Genomic DNA, 23,773 nt, shown 5'->3' on the forward strand with positions numbered 1-23,773 from the left:
TGTTGTGCAGAGATCGATAAAAGAAATTATTAGTTATTGTACTGGATCGATAGAACCTATAATACCCCAAAATCTATGGACATATTTTTGTTTTCCAATAAAGTAATGTCAAATATTTGAAGCGTCATCGATTCAGATTGAAATAATTCTGAATATTTCTCGAAACATAAACAAATGTCATTTTACCGGAAGTGACCTTTCTCCACTGGTCATGTGATCAGACGACTCGCAGCACCTGATCCTCACTTCACTTCAATCCTTCGACACAGTTTTCGGTGAGTTATTTTCTCTCCTAATATTAAATCACTCCCTTTATTTTCAAACCTTTTTTCACCCAGAAATATTTTTCTCTCTCTTCAATGGCTGATCCCCACCACCACACCCACACGTAATTGTTTCTTAATTACAAATTACAGGAATATTTTCATTAAAATCGATTCACTTTCTTAATTAACCCTAATGTCCCTCATAAAACCCTGATGTTTCAGCTTCTTAAACCACATTATTTCTATTAAACTCTCTCTCAATGTTCCATCTTCCTCACAGTCTCCCGTCGTCGTCATCATTTGTTGTTCACAATCCTTGAATTTGTTTTTTTGATTATTAGTTTAAAAAAATATATTTTAATTATTTTTACGTTCAATTATGAAATATTCTTTCTCTGATGGCACATTATTTATTTAAAAAAAAGATTTTATTTATGTAATTTACCCTGTGATCTAATTATTGGCCGAATGTTTTACGCAGTCTCCCCCTCTAAGCCCAATAACAACAACAACAATCAAAATAACATTAATGATGATAATAATAATGGTAAATAATATTAATTAGTGACAAAATCTAATCGATTGAGAAGAGTTTTCAGTTCTGTTTTGGTTCTGTAAAGATTCAAGAATTCGTTTGTTTTTGTGTAGGTGTGACCTTTATCACATTTCTATTAAACTACTGTTAGTAACCCCTCCCTCAACAACAGGACATCGTTTATTTTCTTACTTCATTTAACTTCCTTGTTTTACCTCCTTTAATGATTTTTGAGAATAATATTTCAGTTAAGAAAAGCATTTTCTTCTAACCCACAAGGCCTCCCTTGATGCCAACCATTTGTCTGTCGCCTGTGAAGAAATCGGAGTTGGATGTAGGATCGTTGTTGTAGCATTCTTGAATTCATGCCGTCCACACCTCCAAGTAGACGTCGACAATAAACCGTTCTGTTCGTCTTGGATTTATTGCATAATTATTTCAATTGTTTTGATTGTCATGGAATGTGTATCTTTGAAAGGAAAATGTGTCACTCCGAGAGTAGATTAATAATGTCAGTCCATTCCACATGTTTACCTGAGTGATGTCAATGTATTGATAAAGGTAATTAAAAGGTTCCGTTATTTTATCATTAGTGTAGTCTGCGATAACAATATTATATTAGAAACTAAACTATTTGACCATTAGTGTAATTAGCGGAGAGTGTTCTTAATTAGAACAAAAGGAGAAAATTCTGCTCTATTGTTGTCGTTTAGCCCCGGGTCAACTCTGATCACAGATGCTCCAGACATGACTCTCCTATTTTAAAACCGCAGTTCACTTCAAGTTACAACATCTAATGGCTTTCTTCTTTAGAAGAAGACAATGGTGTGTGATTTGGCTGCGGTTTTTAACAGATTAAATAATGATTGCGTGTTGGAGTGTAGATAGATAAAGGATGTCTTTTCTGAAATGGGATGTAACAACGGATCCTACTTGAGCCTAGATAACTTTTATCAAATAATATTGGGTTGAATATAAGATTCTCATAGAAAGTGATCTGTGATTAAGTATTTATGTGCTTTACAAATTTCCATTCAATCTTTTATCCCTACAGACACTCTTAGCTTGTCTCCACTATGTCTGTTTTCCCATGCAGTGAAGGCGAGGCAGAGATTTGTAAATAAATATTTATATCACTCACTAGAACTAGATGTTGTTTATCAACAAGTCAGCCGTGATCGAGTGATCCAATGCTTTTGGAGGAAGGTTTAGCTACCATTCCTACTTGTTCCAATGATCACGTTGAAGCATCTTTCTTAGCTTGTAAGTAACACAGTTATTTGCTGGTGTTTTAGTAAAGAATTTGGTTTACATTGAAGCAACCAACGACTTCCTCTTTTACCCTTATTAAACTTCTCATTTACACGTACACAAACCAACAAAGAACCTCTAAAAGGTGCTCACTTTGCTAGAAATAATAGTCAAATCTCTCTCAGATAACTCTGTACTATTTTAAAAAGAAAAGAACATATTGGATTGTAGTCCTTCAGTCTTTGAATTGCTGCCTTCAAGTATTTAGTCACTCATATTAATCCCTAGCACTCATAGTTTTGTCATTGAACCCGAGGTCTACTCTGATCAAAGGTGTTCCAGACATGACCATCCTAGTCAACTGTTATAAGGGTAAAAGATATGTCTTGGAGAAGTAGGCAACTGTTGGACCAGGTCATGAAAGTTATAAAAGAGTTGTCGATTAATTAGGAAGAGATTAGACGAGATGTGCAGTTTAGTTTTGTGCCTGAGGAGAAGTATTACTGCTGCTTTCTTGCTGGTGGGCAACTACAGGAGAAGTATTCAGTTAAAAGCTGCTGTGCTTAGCATTTATTGACCTGGAGAAAGCTTTCAACAGGATCCCTCATTCTATGATCTGGTGGCCACTGAGGAAGTTAGGGTTAGACAAATAGCTTGTGAGCCACACAATCCATGTACAGAGATACTGTCAGATAAAGTTAGAATAAGCAAGCACAATGAGTAATATAGGGTACAGGGAGTTCTTTCTGGCTTGGTTTTCTGTCCCTTCATATTCATCGTACTCCTTCATGCCATTATAGAGAAGTTTAAGGGCTGTCCATGAGAACTCGTTTATGCTGATGAACTTATAGTTGAACCTCTGGTATAATTAGAAAAAAAAGTGAAACCTGGAATCAAAGGGGCCATAAAGTTAACTTAGCAAAGACCAAAGTTTTAGCAAACAGGGAAACAGCCAACTATCTGCTTCTATCACATAAAAGGCTCTGCTTGATTTGTAGAGAAGGAATAAGTAGAAATTCTATGATAGACCCAGTCCAAATTATGGACACATAAGAGGTGCAGTAGTATGGCAGGAAGATTAATAGAGAAAGCAGTCTTTGTATGTGGCAGATGCACAGGAGCAATAAACACTAAAAGCACATTGGAAATAGACTTTCTCAAATGCCTGTGAGGATTCCTAAAGATAGTTGATAGTTTTTGTTATCGAGCTGACCTAATTAGCTCTGGAGGACAATGTTCTGAAAGTATAGTTGCTAGAATACAAACTGGTTGGAAAAAGTTCTGAGAGTTATTACCTCTGTTGGTAGCAAAGGGTCTCTCTCAGAGTGAAAGGCAGATTTTATGATGCTTGTGTACATTTAGGGACCAATTTCACTATTAAGTTGTGAGATGTGGGCCCTAAATGCAGAGGATTTTAAAGACTGGAAAGAAATGAAGCTAGCATGTTCCACTGGATGTCCAACATCAGTGTACATGTATGACAAAGTACATATACAACAAAGTTGAAAGAAAAGTTAAGCATAAAAGGCCATGTGTGCATGGGAGAAGACCATGGACATGTGATGCATGAGGACAGAAGTATAAAGAAATGCCAATCGTTTAATGTGGATAAAGCTTGTGGAAGAGGGTAACTCAGGAAGATATGAGATGATGTGGTAAAGGCTGACCTGAGGACTTTGAACTTCATGGATAAAGTGCCAAGGGGCCAGAATGACTGGAAATATGCAGTGCTTACAATGTGCCTATCTCAATAATACTGAGATTCTCAAATCACAAGGTGTATGTGTACACACACACATAACTGGGTCCTTCACCTAATTTCCAAGCCTCCTCCAACCAATCAACTGCCTAACTGTATTATTCTGCAGCTATAATTAAATAAGAGCAGAACTGCTTATTTCATCAGCCTTTTCTGTGATATCAGTTATCTTTCTCATTACCGGGAATCATTTCACTTGCTATTCATCCTTACTTTTTAATACTATCCCTCTCCACTCACATTTTACATTGATCACCCTTCTGTGGCATCAAATTACCTCTCATTCTCAACTACCATACATCTATCACTTATCCCATACACTATGTCAATCTCTCTTCTCACTTGTGCAACCTATCCATCCACATATCAATTATCTCGCTTTCATCCATCTCCTGTCTACTATATTATTATTATTCTGTCTATTTATCATCAACCACCCCTCAACCCTTGTTCATCGTATTCACCCCTCTCCTATTCACCTTTGCTAACCAGCCCTCACTCTCCCCACACACATTACAACCTCTTCCCACCTTAACCCCTCATCACAACTATTTTATCTCTCTTTCCAGCTCCACTCCAGTTAGTACCATTGTATCTTTTATAATATGAGTAACCATGTGTCTCCCCCATGACAAGAAACTTGTTTTGTTTTGGTCCATTCTCTTCATTTCTGTTCTGGTCCTAACTCCCCATTTCCAAGCATGAGGTCACATCCCTCTCTGTTGTAACCCCACTCAGTCAAAAGGGAACTTAGTTTTGTGAACTGCATGGGGACCTCACTATTGCTGGTACCATAAAAAGTGCAACCAGTGTACACTGTCAAATGGTTAGCATTAGGAAGGGCATCCAGTCGTAGACACATTGACAAAACATTGGAGCTCAACAGAATTGTCTAACTCATTAGATCCTGTCAAAGCATCCAACCCATGCCACCATGTTTGCATACAAGTCACAGCATCCAGTCCTCTGTACTAGATAAGTACCTGTTCATTGCTATTGTGGAGGTCTTATAACACAGTTCTACCTTTATTATTCCTCTTCCCCCATTACTTCTAGGCAGGTACAAACAATCAGCGTCTGCTTGTGGGTGGATCTCATTTCCAGATAAATATGACATTTCTCTGGGATACAACTTCATCTGATTACTGCCTAGTTTCCTCAAATTCATTTTGGAAATGGCTTGGTCAAGTACCCCACAGTCTTCTGAGAGCCTCATTCTTCATACACTGCTGACAATGTCTGTAAAACCCACTTCCAATACAAACTTGGCTATGATAGTCAACTAAACTCTGCTACATGTATCTTTTACTTTTCCCTTCTAGCTCCCTAATAACATATTTTTACAGGAAGAAAAGAAAGAAAAGACATTAAAAGTATAAAAAATCAAATTATCAAGAAAAAATCCCCCATAACTACCTCACCAAAGAAAAAAAAGTGAGGGTGGAATAAAGCAGCAGAAGATGGGGGTAAATGAGGTAACGGGTTGTGCACCCCAGACTAAATGGCTTGTGAACCTGAATGCATAGGCATCACTGCAGGAAATGGCTGGTGACACTGCAACAACCACCCCACCTCGTGGGGCTCATTTCTTAAAATTGTCTTTGAAGTAAATATTTTAATGTTTCCACAGACAATACCAAGTTGTTGTTGACACTAAACAATGGCTTGTGGTTCACTTTACTCTTTCATTGTCTCCATATCTTACCAACTTTCTTCTTGGACTAAATTAACTGAAGATACAATGAAGGAACATTTATTTATACAACAGGCGGCTCTAAATAGTCCTGCCATCTGTCTATTATTATTGCACTTCAATGGACATTCCATGTTAGAGTTTGTAAATATTCAACTAAACAACCTCCTCCATCTTTTTCTCTCTCCACCCCCACCCCCCAAAGCTTGCCCAAATCTGTTTTACCGAAATACTTACAAATTTGAATATATTCAAATTTTCTGTTAAGTCTTTAAAATAAAGTTTAACAGTTTGAAAGATGAATAGAAACATTAAAAATCAATGGATTTTATTTGCAATATTTTAAAATTCCATATATTGTCACAATGGCAGAACTAACACTGTTTTTTTGTTTTTTCTAGTTAAAATGTTATACAAGGTAACATCTGTTGCTACAGGCCATAATGATGATGATGATGTCATAGTTTCACCTGTTTTCATGGTCAACACTTTGTCGTTAATAAAATATATAAGAATGGGTTTATCTGTTGAATTAGAAAATAGAGAAGTGTCTTTCACCATCACAGCATTGTCACCAACCCTGTTATAATAATCCTTTCTACTAAAGGCACAAGGCCTGAAATTTTGTGAGAGGGGACTGGTTGATTACATTGACCCCAGTGTTTCACTGGTACTTAATTTATCAACTCCAAAAGGATGAAAGGCAAAGTCCACCTCGGCAGTATTTGAACTCAGAATGTAAAGATGGACGAAATGGCATGTAGCATTTTGCCTGGTCTGCTAACAATTCTGATAGTGCTTATTTTTAGCCTCTGTCTTCATAATGGCTGTTTCTTCTACCATCACATCTCATCCAAATTAGGGGACCAACGGTGGCTGTTCTTTATACTATCACGTTTTCTCTAGGTTGGTGGGAGGCAACACAACAAATTATTTCCTACCTTTATAAATAGAAACAATGATGGCTGCTCTGTCACATGACAAGGTTTTTGAATGTTGTATTTGAGGGTATTGATAGCAGTTTTTGTAAGTAACCTCAGGTCAAACCTCTGCATCATATAGAGTCAGATAAATGACTAAAGATGACCCACAGACCCAGATATGCCATGCCTGCATCTGGTTGAGGATCAAATTGTATATTATAAGATGCCAGAGCTAATTGTATGTGGCACATGTCTGGGCAGATTGTATTCTCTCCACTTTCATCATCATCATCATCTGTCTGTTATTTCTGATTGCAGCCACAAAGGAACCATGTGTTCTCTTTTGAAAGGACACAGTTGCTACTCTCTGACACTTACTATTGGCATCCATTAATACCAGTGAAGGATAAACATATAAATCTGACCCGAACACTTTCAACAGGTGACTCAATCACAACTAATCACACAATAGATTTGTTCACTTAGCAATGTGAAAAACTTGGCCATAACAGCAGTTTAAGGTCATCAAGGACTTAACTCCTGACCGAAGGATCTCTAGTTCAAGTATGATCACAAGTACTATATATTGTATCCATAAGTAGGACATTTTGCTATTTCTAAGGTTGACTTCGTTTGTTACCTATTTCTCAGTTTATTGTTTCAAGTTTGAATAGTTGAGACTAGGAAGGGCTTCTGACAGGGAAATATTTGCTTGAAGACTTCAGATGTTATAATCCTTAAGTATGAAAATCATTGATTCTCGTTGCTTTTGAAAAATAAATGTAAAAACATCAAAGATTTTCATTTGATTTTCACTCTCTTGTTGAAATATTTTGTTTTCTCTTGTTGTCAAATATTTCATTGTCTTTTGTTTTTTTGTTTTGTTTTTCTCTAGAACACGCAGTGAATCATGTATGAATTTTGGTTGATCTCAGCACCAGGTGACAAGACTTGTGCACAGACATGGGAGAGTTTGAACAATCTAACAGCAAGACAGAACAACCTCTCTACAAACTATAAATTCCAAATTCCTGATTTAAAAGTAAGTCCTAAAGATTACAACATTGAAGTATTATGGAAGGAGTCTGGAAAGCAGTTGAGGGTAAAGTTAGAATGCACTGACTATGGCCATTGTAGTAGTGAGAGGAGAAAGAGAAAGGGTTTGTATGGACCCTTCATATATATGTATAGTAGATGGTTGATGTTAAATGATGATGATGATGATGGAAATATTGTCTTTCTTCTAGGTTGGCACCTTAGATGTGTTGGTGGGTCTCTCTGATGATCTTGGCAAACTGGATGACTATGTGGAGAGGTGAGTTCTTCCTCTTTAAATACAACTTCATGTTATCTGTCTCACTCACACACACACAATTTAGTTTTGATAAACAAATTCTCCAGACTTAATTATACACATGACATATTGACAGCATCATTATCCATCTGTTTTTCTTGCTTGTTGCATGAGTTGAACAGATTCTCCTCCAACACTGTGTATCTCTTTATCATCTCTTTGATGAGGTTCAACATCCTGAGATTAACCGTCACTACTTCTGTCCATGTCTTTCTTTAGTCTTCCTCTCAACACTTGTATAGACATCTGTTATCCTTCATACACAGGTTTATACCAGCTCTTTTATACACAACAACAAATTCCTCTTATTCCTAGTTTTTCTTTCAACCCTTCTATGCACTGAGAATGAGAATTTATCATTTTTGGAAGTTTCCCTGAGATGTTTAAAATGCATATTTTCTGGTTCTCTAAATTCAAGAGATTTCAAAGCAAAAAACCTGATGTTAAATGATGATGATGATGATCTACTAAAATATGTTCTTTCTATCAGACGAAATGACTGATTTAAGAAAACCATTTTTTAATGTGAACTTAAAGAATGTTTAACCCTTTTTAGTATTAGCATTTTTGTGACAAAAGTAATATTTTTTTATTCACATTGTTTTGAATTAACCATCTTGTAGCTATGAGATTTTGATAAGGTAACTACTCTTTTACTTGTTTCAGTCATTTGACTGCGGCCATGCTGGAGCACCGCTATTAATTTTTAGAATGATATAGGATTGGTGTGAGAAGCCAGATCTGGCCAATTTGAACATAAAACAGCTGAAATATTTTGTCTGGAAATGGCCAGTTTATAAATGCTAAAAGATTAAACATCTCAGTTGATATATCTCCTGAAATGTTGCCATTTTAAAGCATCATTGATGATGTTTCATTAAACAACAACAAATAAGATTTAAATTTTGGTTGCCAACATCATCATCATCATCATCATATGTTCATTTTCCATGCTGGGATGAGTTGGATGGTTTGACTGATGTCTGGAAAGCCAGGAGGCTGCACCAGGCTCCAGTCTGATCTGGCAAGGTTTCTACAGCTGGGCGCCCTTCCTAATGCCAACCACTCTGAGAGTGTCGTGGGTGCATTTGACGTGCCACTGGCGTGGGTCATTTTGAAATTCCAGAAACTGTTCTGTCAGCCAGCCACTGAAGGTCGAACACTTAGTGACACATTATATTGTCTTGTGCTTATTGCAGGGTAACACGAAAATTGGCCCATTACCTTGGTGAGGTACTGGAAAATCAAAGAGAAAACCTCCGTGAGAACCTCAAAGCTGGTGGAGGTAAGACCCAAACCCAAATATTTATTATTCTGCACTTGTATGACATTAATTATTGTTTCACTTTAAATTTTAATATAAATGATCGAATTAAAATAAATTTCTCATTTAGTATTTTTTAATGTTGATAATCTATGTCTTGATTATTTCTATGTTTACTCCAAAATATTTAGAATTCGACATTTTTCTCTCCTTTCTCCAGTAAAAATCATCATCATCATCGTCAATCGTAATATTCATTTTTGAGAAATGTTTCGATTTTAATCTAAATAAGAAAAGTGATTTGTATTCTTGACCAATCTATGGTTCCTGAGTCATATTTGATTGACCAAGTCATTTCTCATGCTGCAAACATTGAAACCTACCTTTCCTCTTGGTTTATATGTTTCTAATTAATTTACCAATTAATCCCACATCTTTCTCATTGAGATAGTTGATACATCTTATTGAAAATATCTTCTTTTATGGAATGTAGTCTTTGTGGATCCAAAGACCCAGTTTTTGCAACATCAACTGCATATTTATATATTTACAGAGCTAAACAACTTAGCAACAGATAAACTTAAAAACATCATCATCACCATCATTATCAAAATGTATTTAGAAATCTTGTTGTGTCTTGGGAGGATCAGCTCAATGGTTAGAGCATCGGGCTCACAATCCTGAGGTTGTGAGTTTGATTCTTGGACAGGCTGCGTGTTGTGTTCTTGAGCAAGACACTTTATTTCATGTTACTCCAGATCACTCTGCTGTAGAAATGAGTTGTGGCATCACTGGTGCCAAGCTGGATATCAGTGGCATGGAGAGAGGAGGCTGGTATGCATGGGCGACTGCTGGTCTTCCATAAACAACCTTGCTCAGACTTGTGCTGAGGAGGGGAACTTCCTAGGTGCAATCCCATGGTCATTTCATGACTGAATGGGATCTTTTTTCCTTTATGTCAATAATGATACAGTGGTTCAGTATCACTTCTTTCTTGTTATTCAGTTGGTTAAATATCGAATCATTTATTTAAAAATAGATTTTAAGATCTTCAATAAATACAAAAGAATATGATTTTCTTTAAAACAATGTTTTAATGTTTTAACAATGTTAATGATTCATTAAAACCATTTTTGATATTCTGTAATGAAGGAGAGAAGGAGTTGGATAGATACTGTTATTAACTATATTATTTAATTATTTAATTATATGCTATCTGTCTCTACTGTCGTATATGATATTGTTTAATTATATACTGTCTTTACTGTTGGAGCCTGGTGTAGCCATCCGGTTGCACCAGTCCTCAGTCAAATCGTCCAACCCATGCTAGCATGGAAAGCGGACGTTAAACGATGATGATGATGATGATGATGATATTCTGTGTCTTTACTATTGTATACTGTCAAACTAGTACCATTTGATCTATTTACAGTTGACCTTGTTACTTACCTGTCACGGTTCCAGTGGGATCTTGCTAAATATCCAATCAAGCAGTCATTACGTAACATTGCTGAAATCATCTCAAAGGTAATTCATCCTGATCTCCAATTACAATCAATGAAACCTAGTTTTCATTTAACTCTGTAAATGCCATTTTAGAGAAAGATATTGAAACAGCTTGCTCCCTTCTCTTTTCTATGTATTCTGAAGAGGTTTCTATCTCTTTAGAATACCATCCTAGACTACCAACAGTTTTACCCTGCTATAAACTTCGACTACCAGCACTATTGAGGTTTCTCTGCAGCCTGCAAGTCTACAAAATGCAAGAAACAGGGTTGGGGGTGTCTTTACGTCAGATAATAGGTTAAGGTATGAGAGAAAAGATTGGATAGGGTTGGTTTTTGTGGAGGGGCTGCATGGTTACTCACACTTAGGAGAGAGAGAGAGAGTAAGAATGACTTGGCAATCTATCCAAAGAGATAAATAACGGTGATGAGGTGTCAAAGTGACACCTCAAGCTATGAGGTGTGGTAGTGGGTGTTATATATTCATATATATTGTGTGTATGTGTGTGTGTGTAACATGTATGAATATATAATGTGTGTGTATGAATATATAATGTGTGCACAGGAGCCAGTCCAGCGGCACTGGCAACAACCTCGGTGGAACTGTTAGTGGCATTTCATCCATCTTTACATCTGAGTTCAAATTCCACCAAAGTCAATTTTACCTTTCATCCTCTCGGGGTCGATAGAATAAGTACCAGTTATGCACTGGGGTTGATGTAATCGACTTACCCACTCCCCTGAAATTGCTAGCCTTGTACCAAAATTTGAAACCTATATTAATTTCATCTTTTATTTGACCATGTAGCGACTCCTGTGTTTTTCTGTTCCTTCCGCCTTTTCTCTAGATTCTCTTCCACTATCCAACAAAGAGCCAGGCTTGAAACATCATATTTTCACTTTTAATTTTCCATCTAAAACTTTCATCAAACATCTAACATATTCACTGTTTCCATATATTTGACTTTTATTGCTTTTGTTTTTGTTCTAAAATTCACTGTTCGTCACCTATTTTCCTCTGTGTGTGTGTGTATGCATACGTGTATATATGTTGATATTATTATCATCATCATGATATATTGATATATTTCTAGCAAGTGTCTCAGGTGGAATCAGACTTGAAGACTAAATCTAATGCTTACAACAGCTTGAAAGGAAACCTCCAGAATCTGGAAAGGAAAGCCACGTAGGTTCCTATATTTTTAATAAGAAAACAGTATTTTGCTGATAATAACAACATTATGTTGACTTTAACAACAGCAACAGCAACAACAATTATCTTTCAGTAAAATATGGACTAACATCTCTTGTGAGTTAGTAAATATAAGTAAATATGTATAAATATTACTGCATTTTACTCTACACCATTCTACTCCTCTCCAATCCTGCCCACCACATCCTATTTTATTTTCCATTTCAGTGGAAGTCTGTTGACCCGCAATTTAGCTGATATTGTCAAGAAAACGGACTTTGTGCTTGACTCTGAGTATCTTACAACGTTGTTGGTTGTTATTCCAAAGTAAGAGAAATTTATTATTTTACACAACCGCACACACAGTTATATCACATACAAACACACTGTTATGCCACATCTATATTACAATCTTATATAATATCACAAACATATCTATAATAATAATAATACATTGCTGTATTTCATCACCTCTTTAATACACTATTTTATTGTACGTATATTAACACACCTGTTATATATTGTTGTTGTACATTATGTCTCCATTCTCTTACATCAACATTTTCCTATACGTTCATTAATGCATCATATCTATTGATTCCTTTTTAGTAGAAATATGTTCCTCTTTAAACCCTAACTTTTCTTAGTCTTTCCTTTCCAAAAATGTTTTATATTTTTGTTTTTCTACTTCAGAAATAATAATCAAGATTGGCAAATCAAGTACGAGACATTGACAGACATGGTTGTTCCACGTTCTAGCAAGTATGTCCAATTAGCTGTAATTTTGTTAGCTTTTATAGAATAAACCAAAATATCTAGTGGTTTTTATTCTGCTCAAATTGCAGAGACACTCCCTTAGTTCATATTATCATCATCAGAACTACAGTAAACTAATGATCAATACCATGTGTGTGTCTGTATATGGATAATATAGTCTTCATGAATCATTGTCTCATATATATATACTCTTTTACTCTTTTACTTGTTTCAGTCATTTGACTGCGGCCACGCTGGAGCACCGCTTTTAGTCGAACAAATCGATCCCAGGTCTTATTCTTTGTAAGCCTAGTACTTATTCTATCGGTCTCTTTTGCCGAACCGCTAAGTTACGGGGACGTAAACACACCAGCATCGGTTGTCAAGCGATGGTGGGGTGGGGTGGGGGGTGGACAAACACAGACACACACATGGCGTTAGGAAGGGCATCCAGCTGTAGAAACTCTGCCAAATTAGACTGGAGCCTGGTGTTGCCATCCGGTTTCACCAGTCCTCAGTCAAATCGTCCAACCCATGCTAGCATGGAAAGCGGACGTTATATACGATGATATACGACGGGCTTCTTTCAGTTTCCGTCTACCAAATCCACTCACAAGGCTTTGGTCGGTCCGAGGCTATAGTAGAAGACACTTGCCCAAGGTGCCACATTTAAACTAAAACAATCCAAGTTATAAAAATTAAAAATACAGGTATGTATGTAGGGAAGAGTTATAGATTCTATGAACATATATTTGTGTGTAGATGCTAAGTATTGTTGACTTGCGTTTCTGTTTGTTGAAATAACTAATTTAAGGCAGTGTGTATGTGTTGTAAATTAGTCTTTCCTTGGCTGAAAAATGAAAATTTAAAATGTGTTTAATTGAATCTTGTTTTATTGCAGAGTTCTGTTTGATGACGGAGACAGTCTTTTAGTGTCAGTGACACTCTTTAAACGAGTTGTTGATGAATTTAAACATCACTGCCGCGAATGCAAGTAAGATAACACAATTGACAACACTTTCTCTTGTTATTCCTTTCCAAGGGGACAGCTTCACCCAGCCTCACAATTCCTGCAACTCAAATGATGCCTCTGTCAATTGCCCAGCCTCCAACCTCTCCTGCCTCACAAACTACAACTGATTCTTTGGCTTCTTATTCAAAAAATCTTTACCAACTTTGTGCATTCTTCCTTTCCTCCACTTCATAGCCATGATGATTCTGTAAGCAGTATTCCTGCAAAGAAAGCCACTACATTAGCTACTTTTATGGCATCCAACTATAAACACACACACACACACACAACAACAACAACAACAGAGTTGGTAAATTTTGTCCAATCCACCCGTAGACTAACCTCCAGCCACCCATACATGCTGAGTAATTTCAAACCTTATCAACACTACCAGCCCTATCAATCCCTTCTATTGCACCCCAAAGCTGGCACGTATCTTTATTAATCTTTTCTCTCTCTCTCTCTCTCTCACCATATATATATATATATATATATATATAGTTTTAATTGAGTTTTTACCTGTAATTTTGGATTTTGTCCCTAATATTATTATTATATATATATATATATATATATATACACACATATCCCCGCTATGTTGTTTGCCCCATTCCCAAGAAGAGGAACCCCTCTGGTCCTTATTGCACTGACTCAGTGGTGATGGTGACATCTTTTTATAACTACTATCTCCATGACTTCTGATCATTCCCCCCCCCCCCAATGTCTGCATTATTATTTTCATAAAACCATATCTGTTTGAGGTTTGCTCTCCAAGAACATCATGAAAACAGAACCTTGAAGTTTGCTACAACTGCTTCTTCTCACTACTTTTTGTTTCCAAAAATAACACCGAACCCAGTAAAAAGCACCACAGGCACTGGCCTTCTTCTTCCCAGCCAAAAAACACTTCGTCCTCCATTAACAAAATCTACAAAGACTCATGTAAGGGGCCAACAGCTGAGTACTGCAGCTCCCACAGTTAGAACTGCATTACCATTATACATACAGAGATCCTGAAGCACATCTAAAGAAAGGCCACTTATTAACACATTCCAACCCCTGGCTGTCTACAGATTGGCTGTGTCTCTTCTTGCTACCTTTTCTACTGCTACTACTGTGGTCTCTGCCCCTCACAGCAGCTGGTCTTCTCCCACCCCTCTATTTCTAGTGCAGATTACATTCTTTACCACTTTGCCACTTAATTTGTCAGTGATGAAAATTGTGTTCACTGTGCAGTGGCTGTCCTTTGACTGTTATTGTGGTCTCACTTTTACCGTTCTGGCTCCACCACTCTCCTTGTTACTAACTTTATTCCATATTTTGATAGTTGATAGAAGAAACAATATTAATTTGCAGAAGAAATTTTAAAATTATCAAAATAAAATTTCTCCTTCATTTTGTTTAAAATATTCTTCATTAATATTTTGTCTTTAAAGATGGATTTATTTATTCTTTGCAGGTTTTCTGTTCGAGACTTTACATACAATGAAGAAGAGATGATTGCTGGCAAGAATGAATTATCTAAACTAGAAGCTGACAAAAAGAAACAATTTGTAAGTTAACTCTAAAATAGTTTTGTTTCTCTCTAATCTACTGTATCCCTAGATTTACTTTGTGTTGACATCATCGTTTTATTTTCCACTTTCCATGTTGGCATGGGTTAGAAGAGTCATCGCAATCAGCTCTTGGTCAGAGTTACTGCTCTACTAGATGGGTTGCAGGGACCATGTCTTGCTCTGTGTTCTATTTAGACAGGCCCTATCAGTCACTTTGCAAAGTGTAACAGAGACATATTGTGAGACCACTAGCACTAGAAAGGTTGTCGTATCCACTAAAGTGGTCATCTTGACTATATTTTCTCTGGTCATTCCTCAACCATTTTAGAAAGTGAATTGCATGTGTTTTCATCATAGCACCAGCAACACAAACAACTCCTCACTTCTCTGTATTAAGTCTATTCATTTAAGGTCAGCAGAGGGATTACAGAAGATTGAGTGAGAAAGAAAAAAATGAGACTCCATCATTCCCTACCTGCCAGATCATTCACTCTTGACCTCCATTAAACTTTCTGACCGTTGATCATTCATATTGCTATTCATCTCTCTCTCTCTCTCTCTCTCTCTCTCTCTCTCCCTCTCCCTCTCTCTCTCTCTCTCCCTCCCTCTCTCCCCCCTCTCTCTCTCTCTCTCCCTCTCTCTCTCTCTGCCATTATTGTCTCTTGATTGGTAGATGATCAAGTGACAAGCCTGTTTCCTAAAGTTGGCACTGAAAAAATTGTCAAATCATTTTTGCATTTGTTTCCTTCAACAACACAACTCCAGGAGTGTTGATTCCACTTCATTTCTTGAACCAAATCCACAGGCCTCCTTACATACCATGGAATCCACCATTATGTTGTTCAGTATGACTGTTAATATGTAAATATATTTGTATGTCTAATAGGTCATATTACACAATTGATGGACACATCCAACATTGTATGGATTGGTGGTACACCACCAGTGTTGTGTGCTACCCTGTGTTTGGTAAATAAACCCCGCTTAATGTATGGCTGCAACTATAAGTACATATCTAATTAATAGTCGTGAGTTAGACCACTCAGTATTGGTTGGAAATACCCGACAATTTCTGGTAGATACGCTGGCACCACTGTCATGTGTTGGTCTCATAGATTTTTCTGTAAACTCTACATTTTATATTCCTGTGTTTTATTAGGGTCCCTTGGTGAAATGGTTAAAAATAAATTTTGGTGAGTGTTTTGCAGCTTGGATCCATGTGAAAGCTTTAAGAGTTTTTGTTGAATCAGTCTTAAGGTTTGTATAAAGTACTTCATTCATTTATTTTATTCATTTGGAATTTTTTGGTTGTTTGCTGTCATATATATGTGTATAGAGATTCTAACAGTTTTTGTGTGTTATTTTAAATGGCTTATAAACACCTTCCACGCTGCAATAGTTTTTGTTCCAGCACACGATCTCAGATCAGGTCACTTGCTATGCAAGTACATCTCCTTAAAAAAATAAGTTAGTAGGTAAACTCTTCCTTACATACTTACATATATCCACATACAAGGTAGTGCATATAGTTTTATATATACAGACACATATATTCTTAATATTTTTAAACAGAAATACATATATATGTGCATATATATATATATATATATATATACTATTATGAGCAACAAAAATAGTTTTCATTCAAAATAGCAATCTGTGTATCATACTTAAGGCAGATACATCTTTGAAAACTTGATAAACTGCAGTATTCATCCTGAGGCAACATCTCTTATAGACATTAGTCTTTAAAAACAAAAACAAAAAGACACAAATCTATCAATAGCAGACAAAAATTGCCCAACAGCAATGGTGTCATTGCTAAATGGGCATTTCTGCCCTTTGGGCTTTGTCAATAGCAAGTATCCACTGGAAACTGCATGCTAAAAAAAAAAATCAGATACTGCTGAAATATTAAAACAGTGATTGAAAAATTACTGATGTCACAATTAGCCAGCAGGCTGAATAAAATTTCATCATGTGCAACAAGCAGTATTAATTAAAAATAGCAATCTATAGTATTGTACTTAAAGTAGATACATCATTAAACGCCTAGTAAACTATGATACTTGTCTTTTATTTCCAGTACAATCTTTAGTAAGTGATCTTTAAATTAATTCAGACTTTTTTTTCAATTCAGATATGGCCTGCCAGTCAATTTCCAAGCCATGCTTCTACATCCTCACAAAAAGGCACAGCGTCGCCTGAGAGAAGAATTAAATAAACATTATAGTCACCTTGACAGTGCAGCACTTGCTGGTAATGATGTAAGCATCTTTAGTGATTTATTACTTTTTTCAGTCTCCAAATATTTATTTTGATAAGTCTCAGCAACAGAGAAAGGAGGAGGTAGATCAGGGCTCAACCACAGATGGAGGTTGGTAAAATTGATGTGGTTGACACCTGACGGAAGGGTGTGGTCTGAATAATCACAACAAAAGGAATGCCATGAAAAAATGTGTTAAATCACCCAACTGAAGACATTCAGAGGTCAGAGGGTGGTTTTAAAGTTCCATTCACCAACACACTTCTACCAGTGGTTCCACCAATATAAACCCTTTCTCTCTTCTACTACATCTGCCACTTCTACAACTACTACCACCACCATCACCTGTGTACCACTCAAGTCTCCAGGCTTTACCATTAAGTACCCCTCCATCCTTCTCTCTACCTATGATTTTTCCTACAGACTTCAAGGGGTACTGTGGGTGCTTGAAACTGTTGTGACCCATACAACATGTTAGGGCAGCCACTTGCATGTTAATTTCACGAGCAGGTTCCATTGATTGGATCAACTGGAATACTCATCGTCGGAGGCGTTGGAGAGAGTTTCTATGAGGTCACCAGGAAAAATGAACAAAACAGTTGTGAATTTCACTGTCTCAGTTTCTTTTCACATCAGTGACAATCTTCTGTCAAGCAACATCCCAATCAACCATCATACAATCTCTAAGGGAATCTTTATGGCCATTGTCAGCTCATCTCCACAGTGATCTCCCTTCGCCCGATTTTGCTTCCACACCTGAAATTTCTTTTAATTCGACTACAGATTCAACTCTAAGATGGTCAACAGCATAAGAGTTTCCATAGACCAAAGTCTTAAATTTCTCTGTTAGCCCGGCAGACTATGATGAATAATAAGGAACTAAGAATCGAACCCTGCTGACCTCCCATCATCTGCACACTTAAATCATTGCTGTACTTGTTGCTAACTCTTTCACATTACTCATGGCATCCCTGGACATGGCCTGCATAACTCTCACAAGCCATTTATCTATTCCTAGCTGAAAAGAAAAAGATGTTAGAATTTTTGATTCCCCTCACTTCTTTAAAATTTGCTTTTTTTTTTCTTGTTGTTTTTGTTGTCCATCATCATCATCATCATCATCATCACCCTCATCATCATCATCATCTATTAAGTGAAAATATCTGGAGTCGGCCTAAAATATCTTTCTTTTTGTATTTCTTTATTTTCAGCCAGCTGTGGACATACCAGGACTGAACATGGGTCAACATGAATATTATGCTTACGTTTTCTACAAGATTAATCTAGACATGTTGGACAGCAATGCAAGGTTCTGAGGTGGTTACGACCAGAAAATAAACAAATCTGAAACTTTCACAACATTCCATAAACAACTTTGTGAATGTCACTGATTTCTGCTGTGTACAATAGTGTATGAACACTACAACAGTGTGTGTATATATGTGTGTGTATACACAATATAAACACCCATAGTACACACTTCTGAGAGCATGCAATAAAGACTTTACCATAATATCTTGTTTTACTGAGAGACAGGATTAGCAAGTAGGATTTTCTCTATGGATCAGGTGTGGTGGTGGTGGGGGTGGGTGGGGTGCCCTGTGGTGTTAGAGTAGTTAGCAATCGGCATGCCTCCACTCTCCACTTGGTTACTTATTCATTATTATCATTGTTATTATTATTGTTAATATTATTATTATTATTAATCCTACCCTCATCGTCATCACCAGTGTTCCCTAGTATGGAGTCAGGTGTTATGGTGAAAGATTTTGATAATTTCAACTGTCTTGTTAACACTTTTCCCTTTGTTTGTTCTGTTTTCTCATAATCCAGATGTGATTATTATTATTATTATTATTATTATTATTGGTGTTTTGAACAAATTTATAGTCAACAAATGGTTGTTATAGCTCTGCTGGGGGTGGGGGAGTGTCCAAATTCTTGACAAAATGAATCTATTGTGTCATTAATGATGAATTGTTATAAGATATCGATTAAAGGAACTGATAAAAAATATTGATTTCCTTTTTTATTTATCAGCCCTCATTGATTTTACTTTCTACTCACATTTTTCACACACTCACACAGTGTAAATTCAATGAAGAATAAGAAAAGTGAACACAAGAGGGACAAGTTTTCATAAATATACTTGCTGAATGCTTCAACAGAAAGAGTCGTAACATTTCTGTCCGTTCCGATGAAGGAACAGAAAAGCACAACGGAAGTGAGAAACCAGAACAACCTGTGAAAGAAGCAGCACACAGATGAGGAGTTAGAAAGCCGAAGGTGGGAGCAAAATAATTAAGGAGGAGGTGTCGAAAATGCTCGTTTTTCTTAACTTGACATTCCATTTTAATGATCTGATAAAAATTAACTAGAAAAAAAAATAAAGATTCCAAAATGATTCAAAAATAGAATTTTCGAAAAAAAATAGATTCCAAAATTTGAAAACATAATAATCTCTTATGCTAGAAACAGCAGTCATTATCACAGCAGCCAGCTGTCTGCACCAGCTCCAGCAGAAGCCGCACACACACACACACACACATATATATGTATATACTCAAGTGAGCAGACAAACGAAAGTGGTATTCAACACATTTAATAAGAGTTACATATTTTTAATAACAGATTGACTCAGCTCTGCATGACTTAAAGTTTTGTGGGCATGTAAGACGGCCATCTCCTCAGATACAAAGAGAAGAGTGAGAGATTTAAGATAAATTCAAGATGGCTTCTTGATGCCAGGCCTCTGTTGGTCAGCCCAGGTCACATACTTTTAATATTGCCCTGCTTCATCTGGAGACTGTGACCAATGAAATGATTTCCCCAACTACAAATCAAGCACCATTGACAGGATCCCTCCTTATTCACTTGGCTATTACAATTGCCAATGCCATCTCTATGGGAGACTGAACATACTTCACCAACAAGCAGTATCCATCAACAGGAAAAAGGGGAAGGCCCTATTGATGAATTTCAAACCAGTGGCTGCTGACAAAAACAGATATGCCAACTTAGGCCTGGCTGTTCCACACACAAGGGTAAGGTATTTAATCCCTATATTCACATAGACTACAGCCTCCACCTGTGTTGGTCATCCACCTTCATTTGTAAGACCAACAGCTTTGATTAGTCTCTTACTAATTTGCTCAAACTCCACTGAAAGACAATTGAATGACTGATTCATTGTAACATCCCACCTCACCATATGCAGAACCCAATACAAGGGACTGATGTCATTGAGTCCATTTTGCAGCAGACTACCACTAATATCCTGTCCAAAAATAAAGATAATAGGTGGTGTGACTTTCACAGCATTAACACCATGTAATCTGTGCTGACCAATAGAGGCCACAGACCTAGCAGCTAAAAGCCATCTTGAATTTGTCTCAAGCTGTAGAACATTGTCAGATCAGATTGGAGCCTGATGCTGTCACTGGCTTTCCAGAGCTCAGTCAAACCGTCCAACCCATGCCAGCATGGAAAACGGACGTTAAACGATGATGATGATGATGATGATAGGTATGCACTAAAGTTGCAAAAGCTGATAAATTGCAGCATTCATTGAGATGTTGCAAAGAAACTCAGAGTCCTTAACTGATAATGTGAAAGTAAATAAAATATATCCTCAACAATTCAATTTCTTTTCTCTAGCTCTAGAATAGAGTTGTGTCAACTTCAAGACATTATCTGAGAACTTTCAAACAATTTACGAAAGCAACTGACATGGATGGCAAACCCATAGCTAGAGACTTCTAGAAGTTCAACATAATAGATGCTGCGGACAGCATAGTTGAGTCATGGAATGAAGTAAAAGCTTCATCTTTGAATGGCCAGATTGTATCTGTGGCTTTACAAGTTTTCTACCAGCAGAAAGTCTACATCAAATTCAGAAAGATACTGTGACACTTGCAAATGATATATATTTCAAGAGGAGGATGTGGCTGAGTTGCTGGTGTCCCATAGAGAAAGTTTATCGAACGAAAAGCTGATGCTCTTAGAAGAAAAAAAAGCAAGCTGAAAATACGGACGAAAATGAGGAAATCCCATCAACTCCATTTAAATTCAAAAATTATTGCTGAAGGGTTGGCACCTATAGAGGAACATTTTTGCTGGTAACCATGAACATAACCATAACATTTACAAGAGAAGTTTACTATGAACTCAGTTTATACTCTGAACTGTCTGTAGAGATGATGCGCCAAAAACAACAGATAACTTTGGATTTCTTTGCCCTTTCAGTAGATGTTGATGATAATGAAACAAGATAGAAGATAGTGATCCTCCACCTCCGAGAATTCATAGCATCACCATCAATAAGTCAATATCGAACTCTACAACCGTATTACGATTCCTATTTATTCCCTAACGTATTTTTAGCAAATGTTTTTATGGTTACATATTGTACTGAATGTATTTCGAAATTGTTATTTTCAAGCATAAAAGCGATCGTATTGGTGAATTTGTTAGTTTTCCGAGAAAAAAGTTCGTCAGAATGCTTCTAACTTTCCAACATGAAAATCAATGGGGAATTAGCTTCGCTTTACGGAATTTAATGTTACAAGACTTGAAAAACGCATTACTTCTGCAATGTGGAGGATTCTTGTATTTTATTGTTATTAATGATGTGAAAATATAATATATCGAATTCTATATGACTATATTTAATATTTTTGTTAATAAAAAGGGACCAGTGTGATTAAGAATCGCTTATTTTAACGAGAATTTTTGCAAATGTGTTTGATTTAATAAAAAATGTTTTTCTTTTCGTTTCACTTCATAAATCTCCACAAACACAACACTTTTGACATAAAAACTAAATTAAGAATTGATGAAATATGCGGTTTGTATATATATAAAAGAAATCAACACATTCTTTTGTTGACCTTCTATATTTTCAGGAGAAAATAGGTATTGTATGGTTTTTCTGTGACAAAGGTTTACAATGATCAGAATCTCATTCATTGAAGTTACGCCTCCCTGACGTCATCTGCACATTGTTTTTTACTGGCAAAATAAACTTTCACACGGAGAAAACATTCAACAACCAGCAGACAATGAACAAAAAAAATAACAACAGAAGGAAAAAATATATATATCCTGATTGTGAAGTTATTTAACAAGAATAAATCACTTTGAATCGGCCAAATTTCCTTCCTCTTTAAAGGTGCCTACTGCATTGTGGTTGATTTATTATAATTACATCGACGACATTTATTATAAACTCGATAACAATGTTGGTCGACGGTCGTCGTCGTCTCACAGAGAAGAATTATTAGATTTCCAACAAAAAAGCAAGATTTTAAGGTATTTCTAGTAAAGGGCTGGACAGCAACAGATATTAAAGAGAGAGGAACATCAACTGGAATCTGGGGTTTTGCTACATCGGAATAATTACTGAAATAGGCAACGATTCGTTATTGATTCTTAGATTATTGATTATCGATTAAATAATCGAACAGAGAGAAAAGTGGGAAAGAAAGAAAAGATAAGAGGAAGAGAGAGAGAGAAAAAGAAAGGTTGAGATAGAGGTGTATGTTTCATTTGTTAATGTTGTATGCGGTGGAATCTGTTGTAGGATTAAATTAAAAATAATTAACAACTGGAACATTAATATTACAATAGTCTTGAATAATTTTATTTTTCATCAAATGCAGAATATAATTTTTGCTTTAATCATAACGAAGTTATTATCCAAGTTAGCAACACACAAACTTGTATGAGAGCCATTAAAAAGGAAGGCGGTGAGATTTCATCCATTCGTCGTAATTCCCTCATAAACCATTTTTGCTTTGGTCTTTAATCTGTCTGTTGAGTGAATAATTACTAATATATAAAATAGTTAATGGATTTACATTCCTCCCTACCGCCTTCTTTCAAACTATGCAGATGAAGATATGTCTAGGTCAAGAGGAAATGCAATGAGCATTAGTGTCCGTCATATTTATCGACTGTCTCCTCTTATCCATCTATCTTTCTATCTCCATTATAACAAAGCCCTTCTGTATGAAAACGAAAGGGACCACATAGAAAAGACATTCCTTTAATCTAGAAATAAATCTTCATTTTACCTCTATAATCATTAAGATTAGTTAAAACCGAGTTAATTACCGTTTTATGGTCAATTTTAGACAAAGCAGAGCTCAGAATTTCTGTGATTTCACACGTGTAGTATAAAAACTGATGAGCTCACGAGGGAACCTGTGGTTATTAAGATATAATTAAATTGACTTAATTACCGTTTCATAAAATGTAATTAAAAAAATTGGAAATATATTTAAGAATTTTACAGATATTCTGGAAGTTTGGCATATGGTCTCTAAGTGGACACTTGAGTTTTAGAACAGGAGCATTTATTTAGCTACACAAGCATGTGTGTGTATATATATATATATATATATATATATATATATATATATATATATATATATATATATA

At 36.2% G+C, this 23,773-nt stretch overlaps 1 protein-coding gene across 3 annotated transcripts; it reads left to right on the forward strand.

The window, feature by feature from the left end:
- Positions 1 to 219: 219 nt before the first annotated feature.
- Positions 220 to 22,060, forward strand: LOC106881199 (V-type proton ATPase subunit C 1-A). Of its 3 annotated transcripts, XM_014931501.3 has the most exons (14): positions 220 to 275; positions 1,081 to 1,362; positions 7,323 to 7,469; positions 7,675 to 7,742; positions 8,981 to 9,066; positions 10,478 to 10,572; positions 11,645 to 11,736; positions 11,971 to 12,069; positions 12,436 to 12,504; positions 13,400 to 13,492; positions 14,970 to 15,063; positions 16,226 to 16,323; positions 17,207 to 17,333; positions 18,544 to 19,282. In XM_014931501.3, exons 3-14 carry the CDS (start codon positions 7,338 to 7,340, stop codon positions 18,646 to 18,648), a joined length of 1,158 nt encoding a protein of 385 aa, XP_014786987.1. In that variant the 5' UTR covers positions 220 to 275; positions 1,081 to 1,362; positions 7,323 to 7,337; the 3' UTR covers positions 18,649 to 19,282. The 3 variants fall into 3 exon arrangements, with proteins under 3 accessions (XP_014786987.1, XP_014786986.1, XP_089215288.1); XM_014931500.3 differs by lacking the exon at positions 1,081 to 1,362 and having other exon boundaries at positions 18,544 to 22,060; XM_089359162.1 differs by lacking the exons at positions 220 to 275; positions 1,081 to 1,362 and adding an exon at positions 6,745 to 6,869.
- The last annotated feature ends 1,713 nt before the right edge of the window (positions 22,061 to 23,773 follow it).

The sequence above is a fragment of the Octopus bimaculoides genome, chromosome 11 (genome assembly GCF_046866305.1).
Source record: "Octopus bimaculoides isolate indiv1 chromosome 11, ASM4686630v1, whole genome shotgun sequence".
NCBI classification, from domain to species: domain Eukaryota; kingdom Metazoa; phylum Mollusca; class Cephalopoda; order Octopoda; family Octopodidae; genus Octopus; species Octopus bimaculoides.

Coding starts and splice junctions, on each gene's coding strand:
- LOC106881199 (XM_014931500.3), top strand. CDS start 7,338: ATGTATGAATTTTGGTTGATCTCAGCACCAGGTGACAAGACTTGTGCA. Junction 9,067..10,477: donor GAACCTCAAAGCTGGTGGAG/GTAAGACCCAAA, acceptor ATCTATTTACAG/TTGACCTTGTTACTTACCTG. Junction 16,324..17,206: donor TTTGTTGAATCAGTCTTAAG/GTTTGTATAAAG, acceptor TTTTCAATTCAG/ATATGGCCTGCCAGTCAATT.